The following is a 16,345-nucleotide window of genomic DNA, read 5'->3' as shown; positions in this document are numbered from 1 at the left end:
GAGTCGCAAGTCATCAAATTCATGACTCGAGTCTGACTCGAGTCCAAGTCACATGACTCGAGTCCACATCTCATAGGTGGGACAAAGTCATTGTTATGCAAGTCCAAGTCGAGTCGCAAGTCATCAAATTCATGACTCGAGTCTGACTCGAGTCCAAGTCACATGACTCGAGTCCACACCTCTGGTGATTAGCAACACACTTGTCAGCGTCCTGCAGCGCTGCACCAGGGCAAAGCGCAGCTGCCCAGCGGCGTCGCGTATCTTATGACGCGACGCGTCCGGCACCGCTTGGCAGAGTCCTGCACTGTGCTGCACCCAGCGTAGCAGGGCCCTGCCCCGCTCACCACGCAGCCCTCGCCGCACTCTCACCGGCGCAGGCGGCGGCACCATTCGCGGTCTCCGCGTCGAGTGAAGCTCCCCGCCGTAGGAACCGGCGAGAGTCCACGCACGGTGGCTGGGCAGCCCCTGCGGGGCCCTCTGGGAGCGGCGTGGAGAGCGCCGTGCGGCTGAGAGGGCAGCCGGCTCACAGCGGCAGTGAGCGGCTCCTCTCATGGGGACTGCTGCAGCTGCACAGCCTCACTAAGAGATCCTGCACTCACGACTCGCAGAGAGCACTGAGCTAGGCCATTGAGCCACCCTGTGACTCATCTCTGTCTCCCAGGGATCACTGAGACACAGTGACTCATCTCTGTCTCCCAGGGATCACTGATACACAGGGTGACTCATCTCTGTCTCCCAGGGATCACTGAGTCACAGTGACTCATCTCTGTCTCCCCTGGATCACTGAGACACAGGGTGACTCATCTCTGTCTCCCAGGGATCACTGATACACAGGGTGACTCATCTCTGTCTCCCAGGGATCACTGAGACACAGAGTGACTCATCTCTGTCTCCCAGGGATCACTGATACACAGGGTGACTCATCTCTGTCTCCCAGGGATCACTGAGACACAGAGTGACTCATCTCTGTCTCCCATGGATCACTGAGACACAGAGTGACTCATCTCTGTCTCCCAGGGATCACTGAGACACAGAGTGACTCATCTCTGTCTCCCATGGATCACTGAGACACAGGGTGACTCATCTCTGCTCTGCTTCTAGACGGAGGGGGCGAGCTCAAGTCTGGACAAGAAGGTGCTGGAAGAACTCATCCCGAAGGTGAGGCCTAGCCAGGGAGACCTGGGAGTGCAGTTTGCAAAATGCATTCATTTAGCACGTGCATAACGTTCATAGAATACATGAATACAAACTGCACATGTTATACACTCTGCTCGTAACGATGAACATTTCACGACGGCCAGCCTGAGTAGGTGAATGCCATGAGCAAGCACCTATGAAGGTCAGTGCAGCACGGAGTCTGGCGGAGCCTGCGTCTTGTCCTCCGGCGCTTGCGCTGCATGGGCAGGGCCGCACACGGTGCCCACTGGAGGTTGAGTCGTCCGAGGGGAGGGAGGCTCGCGTCAGAATCCGTGCAGCCCCCTGGTGTTGTCCATGCCTGGGGCAGGAGCTGTGTGGACGGCCATCCTACTGCTCACTGCTGCGTCCCTCGGGGTGTCTGCCCAAGGGTAGCTCCATGGCTCAGGCTCCATCCCTCCACCCCCCAGCCCCCACTCCACCTCTTCACCCCACAGCACCGCACTGTTTACCGGGCCTCTTGCGCCATGACGAGGGAGGTGTAGGTCACGTGGGCTCCCATTGCCTCCCTCCACCGTGTGATATCAGCGACATCACCAATACCTCAGCATAACATCAGGTCAACAATGCTGATATCAAGTCTAGAACAGTCCCAATCTGACAATTGCATTGATTGCAAAATTAATGTCAGAATCAACGTAAAGAGAAAATAACTTTGCAAAGGAACAGAAATATGACGAGGGAGTGTGGATGTGATAACATGGCAATGTCAAAACAACGCAGCGAAGAGAGAGCAATACAAACGTTGAGCTGCAGGAGAGGGCGGACGTTCAGAATGTAACGGACGTTGATTGAAGACGCCGCCGTGGAGAGCAGGCGCTTGACCAGGGCCATCGCTGTGGCCGAGTGAGACACGGCCCGAAACCACGGCTCCGTGGGGCCCGCGGCTGTGGCCCACAGCGACGCTGTGAAAGCTGGGAGCTCCTCCAGAACGATCTGAAGAGGAGACGTCAGCGTGCACCACCAGAACCTTCCACGTTTTCCAGTGCACAGCAGTGGATCTTTACACTAAGGAGTCACAGGGCCAGTCGTAGAAACGCATCGTGATGCCATGATGATGGCTGTCTAGCTGTAGTGTGCATGAGTCACTGGTTTAGTGATGTACTGTCTCAATGTGCATGAGTCTCTCTCACTCTGCTCTCTCTGTGTTGTTTGTTCCGCTATGCAGCTCAGGGAGAAGCTGAAGGTGGAGGTGGAGAAACGAGGTGAGGAGCATTCCCATCACGCCCTGCCCCCACCTCAACATTAACACTCACCCAGCACACGTCACTGTGAACTCTGACCCTGCACACCTCACTGTGAACTCTGACCCAGCACACCTCACTGTGAACTCTGAACCTGCACACCTCACTGTGAACTCTGACCCTGCACACCTCACTGTGAACTCTGACCCTGCACACCTCACTGTGAACTCTCACCCTGCTCACCTCACTGTGAACTCTGACCCTGCACACCTCACTGTGAACTCTCACCCTGCACACCTCACTGTGAACTCTCACCCTGTTCACCTCACTGTGAACTCTGACCCTGCACACCTCACTGTGAACTCTCACCCTGCTCTTTTCACAGTAAACACTCAGTGTGCATGCTGTGCATGCTCTGAGTGTGCTGTGTGTTCTGTGTGCGTGCTGTGTGGTGTGTGGGCTGGGTGTGGTGTGCGTGCTGTGTGCATGCAGTGCGTTAATTAATTTTGACCCACCCTCCCCAAAGCCCCCATCCTCACTGTTTAATGTCTATAAAAGGTGATGTTAATGAGTAAGTTAAACATCACCAGCATCATTTTATGATATTTTTGATGCACCCAACATTCCATCGCATCTTGAAGTGCCTGCGAAATGGTTTAATGCCCACAGAGCAATCCACGCAGCAACAGCCAACACTGCGCAGAGAGACAATTACACAGCGCACCGCACAACACGAGTCCAGTTGTAGCCCCTCTTGATGCCACTCGCTTCCTCCTACAGTACAACAATGCCTAGCGCAGAGACGACTTACAATCCCCTCAGTAACAATTCCCTCAGTTACACTCCCCTCAGTTACATTCCCCTCGGTTACAATCCCCTCAGCTACAATCCCCTCAGTTACACTCCCCTCAGTTACACTCCCCTCAGTCACAATCCCCTCAGCTACAATCCCCTCAGTTACACTCCCCTCAGTTACACTCCCCTCAGTCACAATCCCCTCAGTTACACTCCCCTCAGTTACACTCCCCTCAGTTACACTCCCCTCAGCTACAATCCCCTCAGTTACACTCCCCTCAGTTACACTCCCCTCAGTCACAATCCCCTCAGCTACAATCCCCTCAGTTACACTCCCCTCAGTTACACTCCCCTCAGTCACAATCCCCTCAGCTACAATCCCCTCAGTTACACTCCCCTCAGTTACACTCCCCTCAGTCACAATCCCCTCAGTTACACTCCCCTCAGTTACACTCCCCTCAGTTACAATCCCCTCAGTTACAATCCCCTCAGTTACACTCCCCTCAGCTACACTCCCCTCAGTCACAATCCCCTCAGTTACACTCCCCTCAGTTACACTCCCCTCAGTCACAATCCACTCAGTTACAATCCCCTCAGTTACACTCCCCTCAGTTACACTCCCCTCAGTCACAATCCCCTCAGTACACTCCCCTCAGTTACACTCCCCTCAGTTACACTCCCCTCAGTCACAATCCCCTCAGCTACAATCCCCTCAGTTACACTCCCCTCAGTTACACTCCCCTCAGTCACAATCCCCTCAGTTACACTCCCCTCAGTTACAATCCCCTCAGTTACAATCCCCTCAGTTACACTCCCCTCAGTTACACTCCCCTCAGTTACAATCCCCTCAGTCACAATCCCCTCAGTTACAATCCCCTCAGCTACAATCCCCTCAGTTACACTCCCCTCAGTTACACTCCCCTCAGTTACAATCCCCTCAGTTACACTCCCCTCAGTTACACTCCCCTCAGTCACAATGCCCTCAGTTACAATCCCCTCAGTTACACTCCCCTCAGTCACAATCCCCTCAGTTACACTCCCCTCAGTTACACTCCCCTCAGTTACAATCCCCTCAGTTACAATCCCCTCAGTCACAATCCCCTCAGTTACAATCCCCTCAGCTACAATCCCCTCAGTTACACTCCCCTCAGTTACACTCCCCTCAGTTACAATCCCCTCAGTTACACTCCCTTCAGTTACACTCCCCTCAGTCACAATCCCCTCAGTTACAATCCCCTCAGTTACACTCCCCTCAGTTACAATCCCCTCAGTTACAATCCCCTGAGTTACAATCCCCTCAGTTACACTCCCCTCAGTTACACTCCCCTCAGTTACAATCCCCTCAGTTACAATCCCCTCAGTTACACTCCCCTCAGTTACACTCCCCTCAGTCACAATCCCCTCAGTTACAATCCCCTCAGTTACACTCCCCTCAGTTACAATCCCCTCAGTTACAATCCCCTGAGTTACAATCCCCTCAGTTACACTCCCCTCAGTTACACTCCCCTCAGTCACAATCCCCTCAGTTACACTCCCCTCAGTTACACTCCCCTCAGTTACACTCCCCTCAGTTATAATCCCCTCAGTTACACTCCCCTCAGTTACTCCCCTCAGTCACAATTCCATCAGTTATAATCCCCTCAGTTACACTCCCCTCAGTTACACTCCCCTCAGTCACAATTCCCTCAGTTACAATCCCCTCAGTTACACTCCCCTCAGTTACACTCCCCTCAGTTACACTCCCCTCAGTCACAATCCCCTCAGTAACAATCCCCTCAGTTACACTCCCCTCAGTTACAATCCCCTCAGTTACACTCCCCTCAGTTATAATCCCCTCAGTTACACTCCCCTCAGTTACAATCCCTTCAGTTACACTCCGCTCAGTGGTGTGGTCCTCACTGCCCCCGTGTTGTGGGCTCCCCGCTGGGCTCCGTGAGTCTGCTCCCTCTCCGCGCTGGCGGCACGTGGCCCTGCGCTGTCACGGACTCCCTGACCCAACCCCATCGCCACTCTCACCCGCTGCCTTCACTCGCATCTTGGGGCAAATCGACGTTTCTCCAGGCAAATGTTCACGGTGAAGTCCTCCTCGGCGGCAAAGACTCCGGTGTGAGCGCGCTCCTCCTAACCACTGACAAGGCACTGGGAAAGAGGGTACAGAGCCTCGGATTCATCATCGCGTTTTGTTCTCTACACACAAGGCTCCACTCTGCCAGATCCATTACCTTCACCATTCCCTAACCCCAGTGGCTGCTGAGACACTCACCCTCCCTCACCCATCCTCACCCACCCTCACCCACCCTCATCTTTACCCACCCTCACACACCCACCCACCCTCACCCACCCTCACCCACCACTCTCACCCACCCTCACCTTTACCCACCCTCACCCACCCTCACCCACCCTCACCCACGCCTTCACCGCATCACGACTCGACTACTGCAACTCTCTCCTCTACCTCATCCCCGAACTCCTCATCCACAAACTCCAGGTGACTTCTCACCACACAAGCACACGAGACCACATCACCCGACCCTCCAATCCCTCCGCTGGCTCCCATCCCAATCCCAGATCGATCTCCAGACACCCACTCTCTTCAAGATCCTCCATGGACTCACTCTTGTCGTCCTCGCCCCTCTCATCTCACTATATTCCCTCCACGCACTCTCCTACCCCTCATCTCACTCTACTCCCTCCACGCACTCTCCTACTTCTCCCCTCTCATCTCACTCTACTCCCTCCACGCACTCTCCTGCCTCTTACATCTCATCTCACTCTACTCCCAGTCACACACTCTTCGTCCTCTCCCCTCTCATCTCACTCTACGCCCAGTCACACACACTCTGCTCACCAACAAGGTCTTCTGTTGAAGACCCCAGTCAACATCTGCAAAGTGGGAGGCCGTTCTGTCCTTTGCCCCAGGGTCTGGAACTCTGTTCCCCCAGACGTCCGTACTGTCAACCCCGTGCCCATGTCCAAGTCTGGCTCCAGGCCCTCCTCTCATTCTCTGTCCACGTGTGATGGTCTCTTAGTCTGTATTAAATTCCCCTCTCACCATGATGCACACGAGTGCCACTGGGTTGTTAGCATCATGAGGCCTCCTTTGCCAGTAGCAAAATATAATAAAAGGGTTTTTACCCTATTTTCTGGCAACAAAACTGACACCTTTTTACAAGGAATCAAGTTTGCATTATCCACAATACCTGCAGTCAGAATGCAATCAAACATGATTCCTTGTAAAAAAAAGGTGTCAGTTTTGTTGCCAGAAAAAATGGTAAAAAACCTATTATTATATTTTGCTACTGGCAAAGGAGGCCTCATGATGTAAATGCTTACCCCGAGCCCTCATACTCTGATAGTGCGTTGTCTTTGAGTTGTGCGCCTTTTTGCGTCATCTGGTCCAACACCATGTGAGACAGGGCTCTAAGAAAAGCTGTCTCTGGTGTGGACCAATCAATTTTAAGGACAATGCATACATTATCAGAGTTGTTTTTTGTTTGCATTCTGACTGCAGGTATTGTGGTTAATGCAAACATGATTTCTTGTAAAAAGGTGTCAGTTTTGTTGCCAGAAAAAAGGGTTAAAAACCTATTATTATTGGGTTGTTAGCGTCTGCAAGTCGTTACATGCAGGTGCCGTATACGGCGATCGTATTGCAGGGAGCGCCCAGACATCATCCGGACATTTGGAACGCATTCACAGAAACGTACCACTCCCCTGCGGAGGCCAGGCCTTCAAAAAACAAAAACATTCCTAGTCACAGAGCTCGATTCCTACTCACGGCCACCAGCACCAGTGACGATTATCCGAACCGGTCCTGGGCCTTCCCTAAGTCGACTCAAAATGAGTACTTGGTGCGGTGTGCATACATCTTGACAAGGGAGACAAAGGCAGCCGGGCGTAGTGCTGGCCACCTACCCCCTCGTGTGCCGTTCCAGCCTGCATAGGTGCTCGCAAACAGCACTTGCGCCAACAGTCTATTAAGGCTATACGGGGGATCTCTGTCTTTGTGAGTACCAGTGAGTGAGTGACACTGTCCCGTCTCACCCAGACTACACGCTCGAGTGGGGAGACATCGCTGTGAATCTCACTGTCACAGTGAGTGTCTCAGTGAGTGTGAGTGAGTGCCAGTGAGTGAGTGTGAGTGTCAGTGAGTGAGTGACACTGTCCCGTCTCACCCAGACTACAAGCTCGAGTGGGGAGACATCGCCGTCCACCCCACGCGTCGCTCCGTGCAGAAGTGGCCCAAGGCCAGGGACGGCCGAATCTACGTCCCCTACAAAGTGTCCGTCGCCTTCTGTGAGTGGCCTCGCCTCCTTCCCCTGGTCCCCCACTCACCCCCACTCTGTACTCCCCTTGGTCCCCATTCACCCCCACACGTGACGACTCACGTGACCCTGAGTCTCCCCGTGTCTCATCGTGTAGACGACGGCGACGTCAAGAAGATTGAGGAGGCGGCGTTGGAGTTTGAGAAGAAAACGTGCGTCCGGTTCATCCCTCGCTCCAGCCAGACCGACTACATCTACATCCACGCGTGGGACGGGTGAGACAGAGACACGGACACTACAGAGACACGGACACTACAGAGACATGGACACTACAGAGACATGGACACTACAGAGACACATACACTACAGAGACATGGACACTACAGAGACACGGACACTACAGAGACACGGACACTACAGAGACACAGACACTACATGGGGCTTGGTGCTCAGGCTGGGGTTGTCTCTGTGTGATGAGTGGTGAGTGAATGGGGCTCAGTACTCATGCTGGGGTTGTCTCTACAGGAATTGGTCGTTCCTGGGCCGTCAGGGCGGGGACCAGGCGCTGTCCCTGGAGCCCGGCAAGGTGACCAAGGGCGTCGTTCTGCACGAGTTCATGCACGCACTCGGCTTCCACCACGAGCACTGCCGCAGCGACCGCGACGACCACGTCTTTGTGCTGAGCCACAACGTCAAGCCCGGTGAGAGGGACAGACAGCGCAGTTCAATTCTCAGCCATGGCCATCATCAGTGGCGTGTGGTCTATGACCTGATCCTAGGCGATCGCCTCCACCTTACACAACCCACCTCCATGATGACACAGTGTGGATAGGCTAATGTCCAACAGCAGATTGATGAAGGCTCTAAGTTATGAGTCAAATTAACGGTGTCAACCAAAGTCTTCGTTGTGTTAGAGAGTATTGCCCTTGGCTTTTTGTGATAATGTGAGAAGCTGTATTCCTTTAATGACCTTGTCATAAATAATATATTTATTTTCAGAGTGGGTGGATGCCATTGTGAAGACAACCCCCCATGAGCACAACCTAAGGACCCCGTACGACTACAGCTCCGTCACCCACTACGGCATGTACGTCTCTCGGTGTGCCGGCACGCTGTGCACTTTGATAGCAAGGGGTCCAGGTGCTTTGTGGAGTTCCTGGAGCCAGGATAGACGTGGCCAGATCTTGGAGGGGAAGGGATGGATACCCAGCCATGGACCATTACGAACTTTAACCACCTTCACCATATGCCATGCAGTTAGCCTCTGCAGCAGGCCCGGTGCACCACGAGGTCACATGGCCTCGCTTGCGATGGTCCCTTGGCTCGAGGTCGTGGGGCAGATCCAAGTTCTCTGGGTTGACCCGTTGAGTTCCTGGCATCTGCCCAACATCCCGGGTACCAGACAAGAGCCGAGTCCACTCAGGTCCAGTTCCTCCTGAGCCCCACGAAGCTCCTGCTCTCAGCTCCTTAGCTGTGCGTCCATGGCCTCTTGGTCTGGCCTAAGAGCAGCTGCTCGTGCTGTGCATGTGGATATAGGTCCCCACCTCCACAGCTTCACTTGTTACAGTATTTTATTATCTGTATCATAATCCTTCTGTGTTTCTTCCATTTGCTCTGTAATATTATGAACACGATCTACAACTGCTGAAAGTAGAGTCATTGCAACGTCCAATGGCCATGAACTACATCAATGTTAGAAGGGCTTAATAAACTCACTGTTGGGCCCAGTGCCAAACTTATTTCACTTACTCTTTGGTTCTTTCGGTAAAGTCATGTAGGTATAAAATAAAATAAATCACGACGTTTCAGGCGCAACACAAGCGTCTGTCATCAGGTGGGAAAACATGGTCTGCTGCTGAGGCAGACTGTTTTAAAAGGTTTGAAATGGGTGTAGCTCAAGGGTTATAAAGAAGTGGCCGGGGCTAGTGATGTTAATGTGAGAAATTAGCATGTAACTGTAAGATAGAAGAGCGACCTCCTAAACGAGGGCAACAGAAGTGGCCATGTTAATGTGAGGGATTAGCACGATGTTAAAGTGAGAAATTATAGGGCACGGAAGTGGCCATGTTAATGTGAGGGGATTAGCATGATGTTAAAGTGAGAAATTAGAGGGCACGGAAGTGGCTATGTTAATGTGAGGGATTAGCACGATGTTAAAGTGAGAAATTAGAGGGCACGGAAGTGGCTATGTTAATGTGAGGGATTAGCACGATGTTAAAGTGAGAAATAAGCATGTAACTGTAGAAAAGAAGGAGAAAAGATGGGCCTCCCCGACGAGGGAGTGCAACCCAACAGGTATAATACGAAGGGCCTGTGAGTATGAGAGTGCAATCCAAAAGACATGTGAGCATGACAGTTCAATCCAAAGCCAAGAGAGTGCAATGCAATGGACATGTGAGCATGAGAGATCTAAGAGAGAGGCATAGAGAGAGAGACAGAGAGTCGAAATAACAGCTAACATATGCATGTTGGATGGACACATCACAGTCGGTTAAGACTTTACCTGGTTAATAACATCCTTCCAATTATTGCTCAGTTTGTACCCATCCTCTCGGTTGAAGTTGTCTGTTTTTTATATCTGGATGGCTTCATGAACAAATCTCTGAGGTAGCCAGTAGGTTTGCAGAGTACCTCCGTCTTGGAAAAATCAATTTCGTGTGAGCCCACAGCGTTACAACAATGATCGGCAACTGCAGAGGTATTGGTCCTTATTTCATTGTTCAACAATGTCAGAGAGACACAACTGGGAAACACAGCAATGTCCGTACATTTATCTCTGTTTTTGAAGACATCCCGACAGCAAAGTGATGAAGTACAGCGGTGGACAAGGGCAGGCTGGAGTGCTTCTGGAAGGCTGAACTAGATAACGAAGAGTAACATAGCAATGTGTCTCGTCAGTACAGTTTGTGATCAGTGTGTCTAACCTGCTATGACATATCTGGCTTAGAAACTTGTACATTGTCAAGAAATTTAAAAACATTTCCAAAGTGCACAAAGAAGCTTGGGGAGATGATTTCTACGGTTACTGTCAGAGACAGAACGAGGAACACTTGTGATAGAGAACATACGTAGGTTAGAGATGTGACATTGATGGTTAAAAAAGCAAGTGAGCTTGGACAGGACCCGCCACTAGACGGAATGATGGCTGCTGGTCGAGACTAAAGATGGAGTGACAGCCAAGGGAGGCTGTGAGGACATCGGCGATGAAATCGGCTCCTGTGCAGTGCTGGGCGGACTGCGCGTCGCGGCAGCATGAGGGATGGTGATGACTTGGGGAGGCTTTCAACAGCTCAGGGATTGTCCATGGCTGTAATGAGGATTTCATTCACAAGAATAGTGCATTGCTTCATATTGTACTGGCCAAAACCCCACTAAATGACAAAATAAATTATGACTTTAGCTGATTTACAATGGAGACGTTGGTGTCAATTTGCTCTTATTTCATTGGCAATGAACTACAATTTTAAATGACTCCGCAGGACCGCCGGCTCGAAAGATGAGCACAGCCCAACGCTGGTGCCCAAGGACACAAGCACCATGCGTCGCTTTGGAGGTGGCCACACCCTCAGTGAGGGCGACGTGGAGAAGATCGAGAAGATGTTCGGCTGTGAGCCGGCACCACGGGGACCCACCGACACAGCTCCAGCGCGGACGCTGGGTGAGAGACGCACAGCTGGAGAGCTCCATGAGCAAATCATATTACAGTGCAGGAATAAGATTCTTGATTGTCAGCCCGTTGAGTAGTACTGGCAGGGCAGGTGTAGATACGGATCTGTGATTCATGGCTACATCATCCTAGGGAGCCCCGTCAATATACTTTCTCAGAGTATGCGTATTTGTACATTTGAAACTTGGTTATTTAATGAGGCAATTGTTTACAAGTTACGTTTGGCCAGGCCGTGTGTGCACTGCCTATGCACCGCGTTGTTTGTTCACGACGAGAGATGTCACCGAGTCAGTGCCCGTTCTGCTCCTCTTTCTTCCTCTGCATTCGTTGATTAAAGTGGCGAGGAGTCGCCTGGTCCAGTACATCATCATCGTCGTCATCCTCCTGATGATCCTTTACTGCACCGTCCATATTACAACCACATGTCAGAGTGTATTCGTCGAGCACGAATCACGAGGTACTACAGAGAGAAGCCATCAGCTGAGACGATGTCCAACGTGGAGGCCCTGCCCTGAGACAGCAGGCGGCTCGCATGGCGGGGCCTCTGTAGCGCTGTGTGCCCACAGAACGAGCCGAGCGGCTTCGGCCACAGCGCCGGCACAGCCCCGGCGCTCGCTTCTCCCTCGCCGCCCGGCCGGGTCGCCCACCTCCCACTCGGCCAAGCAAACACGTGGCTCCCGTTGGTGCAGAGCCATCGCTGAATAACAACGTGTGAACTGGAGGCCAGATTTTAGCGGGTGAAGTTGATTACAATGACATTCATAATGCGTAGTATATGGGGAAGTCTCCTCATTGCATGAGCAGCAGAATATTCTCTGTGTTCAGCATTCATGTTGCTGTGATATGATAAACATCATTCTAAGAGATGTCCTGAGAAACCTGGGGCTTCAGGTGATCTTTAAAAAAACAGAGGTGATAGCAGTGGCTAGGGATGGGTCTGGGCACCTTCATCGCAGGTTCCACGGTAAGACGTGAGACTTTATCGCAGTCAGGCATGATAACTCAAAGGCTTTGTTGTATTTATGGAGTAATTGGCACAACACTGGGAGTTGTGATAAGGAGGTCGAGAGATAGTCAGCTAGTAGGGCATGGATTTTGATGGGCTACTTAAAGCACTTGGGAAGAGTAGAGATGTGAATGTTCACGTGAAGAGATGTGTGACGCAGGGGTAGTGGCCCGTGTTACTGTATGGGTCAGAGAGCTGGACTTGAACACAGCAACGGGGAAAGAAGCTGCTGACCTCTGAACTCAGTTACAGGCAGAAGATTATAGAAATCCATGGAAGTGTAGGGTAAGCAACGTGGATGTTCGGAATAGAACATATCAATACTGTAGAGGGTTGTAGATGCAATCATGAAGAGGAAGTGATGATTGTTACGCATGGGCAAGACAGCTATTGGAGGTAGCACCTAGAAGACTTTAGACCAGATGATGAGTCAATGTAATAAACACATTAGAAGGCAGGTGTCAACTTGATTATTGCAGCAAATTTGTCAAAAGGAAGGAATTGATTGTGGGTTGTGATCAATGTAGTACACAGAGGCACTTGAACCTGGGAACCCTTTGATCAGCAGATGATAATTATGGTAATGATGATAATGGTACAAAGCCTTATACCTACAGAGCATTACACCCACAGAGCCTCATCCCCACAGGCAATGCAGTCCCGTAGTGCTGTCTGTACTGCTGCGTGTGTTGACAATCCTGGCTATGTGCACTCTGCACGAGCTTGTTCGCTGATTCCTCTCTGTGCTTTATCCCAGCAGGAGCCAGCGCTGCATACAGAGAAGCTGATGTCTCAAGCCCTAAAATGACGGTGAGGTCTGCAGCAAAATTCCATGATCTAGCAGAGCACAGCCTGACTTCCGTAGAAATATTTGTATTTATATTGAAGCAAACCTACAGCCTGAGCTGTCCCCATATAAACCCTCGGCAGGTTAATTCCATGGGGTAGTTACTCAACCAAGTGGTAGGGTGTTTGCTGCTTGTTGCAGAGGTTCAAAGTTCAAATCCAGTGGCCGCTCTGATTAATACTGTTGGTGCATTAGCTGTAAAAAATTAACCCGTAAAAACAAAGTTTTTCACTATAAATCCTTTATATGCGTGGCGGCTAGAGTCCTCTCGTCCTCTGGCTTGAGATGGCTGCCACCTATGGGTCAGATGATTGCCTGCCACCATTAAGCAATTGGTAATTAAATATAAAAAAAAAATTCCTAAAAAGTGTAAAATTTTGGAAAAAAATTTTCACGAAAATTTATTGTCACGCACAACGAGTCTGTGTGGAAAATGTCAGCTCGATTGGATCACGGGAAGTGGGTTAAAAAACGACCGAAAGATTTGCACAGTCGTAAGCGCGCAAGCAAGCAAGCGCGCAAGCAAGCAAGCAAGTGAACTTATTATAAAGGATTAAAAAATATGTGGCGCTTGCTTTACAGTGGACATTTAAGATCCCGTAGTCTACATTTTCTACATTTCTGAAATTGGAATATACATAGCATCCATCATCTCCTTCTGTGGGGTGCCACGGTGGTTAGATCTTATCTCTATCACCTGGTATGCAGGAGCTCGTGGGTTCTATCACGACCCTGAGGTCGATAAATTTGGAGTTTGCCTGTTCTTTCCATGGTCGCATGTATTTTTCTCCAGGCCCTCCAGTTTTTCCCTGCATGTTTAGAAACATGCATTTAGATTATTTGGCTTCTATAAATTTCCACATGATAAGCTGCTTCGTTGTGCTATCTTTTGTGGCCAGATCTTTTCTGAAAATAGCTATATAGTTCAGTAGCCTTTACCTGGTATATATTATAGTAGTTTATTTATTTTGCGAAAACTCAGCAAAACCCTCCTGGGTAAACAAGTGTGATAATAATCCAATTCCTTTTCTGTTTTTAGAATTTCTTGTTGCCTAATTATTATTTTGTCATTTTATTTCAGCTTCCCCGTGCTCCAGAGAAGAAAGAGAAAGGTACGCACCACGGGGCTTTGTTCAGGTTCACGGAGCCCACGGGAGGAATCCACCTCCACGTGCCCAGTGCAGTGAGCACAGCGCCATTCTTGATCGGCTTCCATAGCCACCACTGTCACTTGCGAACATTTACTGCAGCCTGGCTTCAGCCTTTCTGACTGAATGCGATAGACTCAGACAACAAAGTCACCTTGAGCCTGGTGTGGTGGAATGCACCCTGTAATCCCGCACGTTGGGGCTGTGGGGTGAGGATCACACAGACTTGTGAGATTCCCACACCTGCTTGGCTGCAACCAGATGGCAGTATGGCAAGTCCATTGAATCCATCTGTGTGGAGCTTTGAGTGTTCTTCCTGCATGTATGTGGGGTTTCTGTGAGTACTCTGGCTTCCTCCCACATGCCACGTCATTGAACTGACCAAGCATCCCAATGCAGGACCCTACTGAATGGGTCTTGGGACTCATTGAGGCATTTCTCGACAAACAAAGGGTATCATTGTTAATGTTGGCTGACTTGTGCCAAGTGTGCGCATTACATGTCAGTTGGCTTCTCGCTGCCTCTTTGTGACGGTTTAGGGTGTGGCTCTGCTGTGTGAGTGAAGTTGAGGCACAGCAGCGTCCATCAATTCTGATGCTGTACGCGACTCGAGCTTGCAGGCCGGTGTCCCAACTCACGGCAAGCCCAGGCTGTGCGAGGAGAGCTTCCTGCGTGAGCTGTCTGCCCCCCCCCCCTCTCGCTCCGGCTTCAGAATTTACCGGGTGTGGAGTCAAATGGAGCGGCTTCTCACTCCCAGTCAGTCACTGGCCCAAGAGTGACGATGGCCGTGTGTACATCCCCTACAAGGTGTCCAAGGACTTCTGTAAGTGTCGCATTGACCTCATGAACTGTCAGTGCGTTAGTGCTCTGCGGCAGGGCTTATTTAACGTTTTTTTGTTTTCTTATAAGCAACACCGTATTCTCATCATGAAGCTAAGTTTGAGAGGCTGATTCCCTCTAAATTTACATTTAAATTTTTACGGGAATACTCTCGATAACTCGTGTTTACAAGTATTGCCACTGTCCTGGTTCAAGTTTGTTGGATCGTTTACCCGCACTCGTCACGCGTGCTGTGAGCCCTGCCCAAACGCATGTCGCTTGTGGGAGAGCGGCAGGCAACCTCGCTACCGTGACCACGCACTGTGTGGGCGATGTCACATAGACCGTACGTGTACGCCTGCATACGGGATCCGCGGTTACTCTCAACAGTCACTTTGCCTGCACGATGTTTTCTTTAAATTGCTGTGATATCCACTGTGATGATCACAAATTGACTTTAATTATAATATTTGGTGAATATGAAAATGCACTTTGATGACTATGATAAGGGATCAACACATCATAGAATAAACATATTTATAGCATCGTTATTGCATGATTCACGTCTCAGAACATTGTTTACCTCAATAAAACTAGTAATTAACGTTTTTCAGTTACTGCCATTAAGTTTGCAAAGATAAATTATAAAGGCATCATTACGTATGCCTCGATCACTGCAATACGTTTACAAGTCTGTGTGTAATGTGTTACTTTGTTCTAAACATATCCCTGCCCATAACAGTGAAGACATGACTCTGTCCCCCACTAGATTTTGATTTTCTGAGTGGACCTAAAGCCAGCATCTGGCTGTTTGAGGAGAGGGGCTGTGGGAGGCTCTGGGTGGTTGTGACATTCGAGAGACAGATAGCTTCAGCACTCGTGCGCTGGGACACACAGCCTTGTGTGTGGATACGAGGAGACCCAGTACTCCACAGGGCGGTGTTGGTCACCCTCTTGACTCAACGTTGTGTTCACTAAACCCATAGACAGCACTCGTGCGCTGGGACACACAGCCTTGTGTGTGGATACGAGCAGACCCAGTGCTCCACAGGGCGGGGTTGGTCACCCTCTTGACTCAACGTTGTGTTCACTAAACCCATAGACAGCACTCGTGCGCTGGGACACAGCCTTGTGTGTGGATACGAGGACACCCAGTACTCCACAGGGCGGTGTTGGTCACCCTCTTGACTCAACGTTGTGTTCACTAAACCCATAGACAGCACTCGTGCGCTGGGACACACAGCCTTGTGTGTGGATACGAGCAGACCCAGTGCTCCACAGGGCGGGGTTGGTCACCCTCTTGACTCAACGTTGTGTTCACTCAACCCATAGACAGCACTCGTGCGCTGGGACACAGCCTTGTGTGTGGATACGAGGAGACCCAGTGCTCCACAGGGCGGTGTGGGTCACCCTCTTGACT

The 16,345-nt window shown here is 50.7% G+C and overlaps 1 protein-coding gene across 3 annotated transcripts in view; it reads left to right on the top strand.

Annotated features, from left to right (window-relative positions):
* Positions 1 to 16,345, top strand: part of LOC144951851 (uncharacterized) — a 78,382-nt gene that overhangs the window by 17,304 nt on the left and 44,733 nt on the right. The window contains exons 4-13 of one of the 3 annotated variants that reach the window (XM_078882216.1): positions 1,102 to 1,158; positions 2,363 to 2,399; positions 7,353 to 7,469; positions 7,596 to 7,713; positions 7,964 to 8,139; positions 8,438 to 8,525; positions 10,918 to 11,096; positions 12,872 to 12,921; positions 14,040 to 14,070; positions 14,819 to 14,929. In XM_078882216.1, the coding sequence (XP_078738342.1) occupies positions 1,102 to 1,158; positions 2,363 to 2,399; positions 7,353 to 7,469; positions 7,596 to 7,713; positions 7,964 to 8,139; positions 8,438 to 8,525; positions 10,918 to 11,096; positions 12,872 to 12,921; positions 14,040 to 14,070; positions 14,819 to 14,929 (964 nt within the window). Of the gene's footprint in view, positions 1 to 1,101; positions 1,159 to 2,362; positions 2,400 to 7,352; positions 7,470 to 7,595; positions 7,714 to 7,963; positions 8,140 to 8,437; positions 8,526 to 10,917; positions 11,123 to 12,868; positions 12,922 to 14,039; positions 14,071 to 14,818; positions 14,930 to 16,345 lie in introns of all 3 variants that reach the window. The other 2 variants (XM_078882209.1, XM_078882202.1) reach the window with 2 other exon arrangements.

This window comes from Lampetra fluviatilis, chromosome 3 (genome assembly GCF_964198595.1).
Source record: "Lampetra fluviatilis chromosome 3, kcLamFluv1.1, whole genome shotgun sequence".
NCBI classification, from domain to species: domain Eukaryota; kingdom Metazoa; phylum Chordata; class Hyperoartia; order Petromyzontiformes; family Petromyzontidae; genus Lampetra; species Lampetra fluviatilis.
The sequence above is the reverse complement of the archived record's forward strand: the minus strand, read 5'-3'. Positions and strand labels throughout refer to the sequence as shown.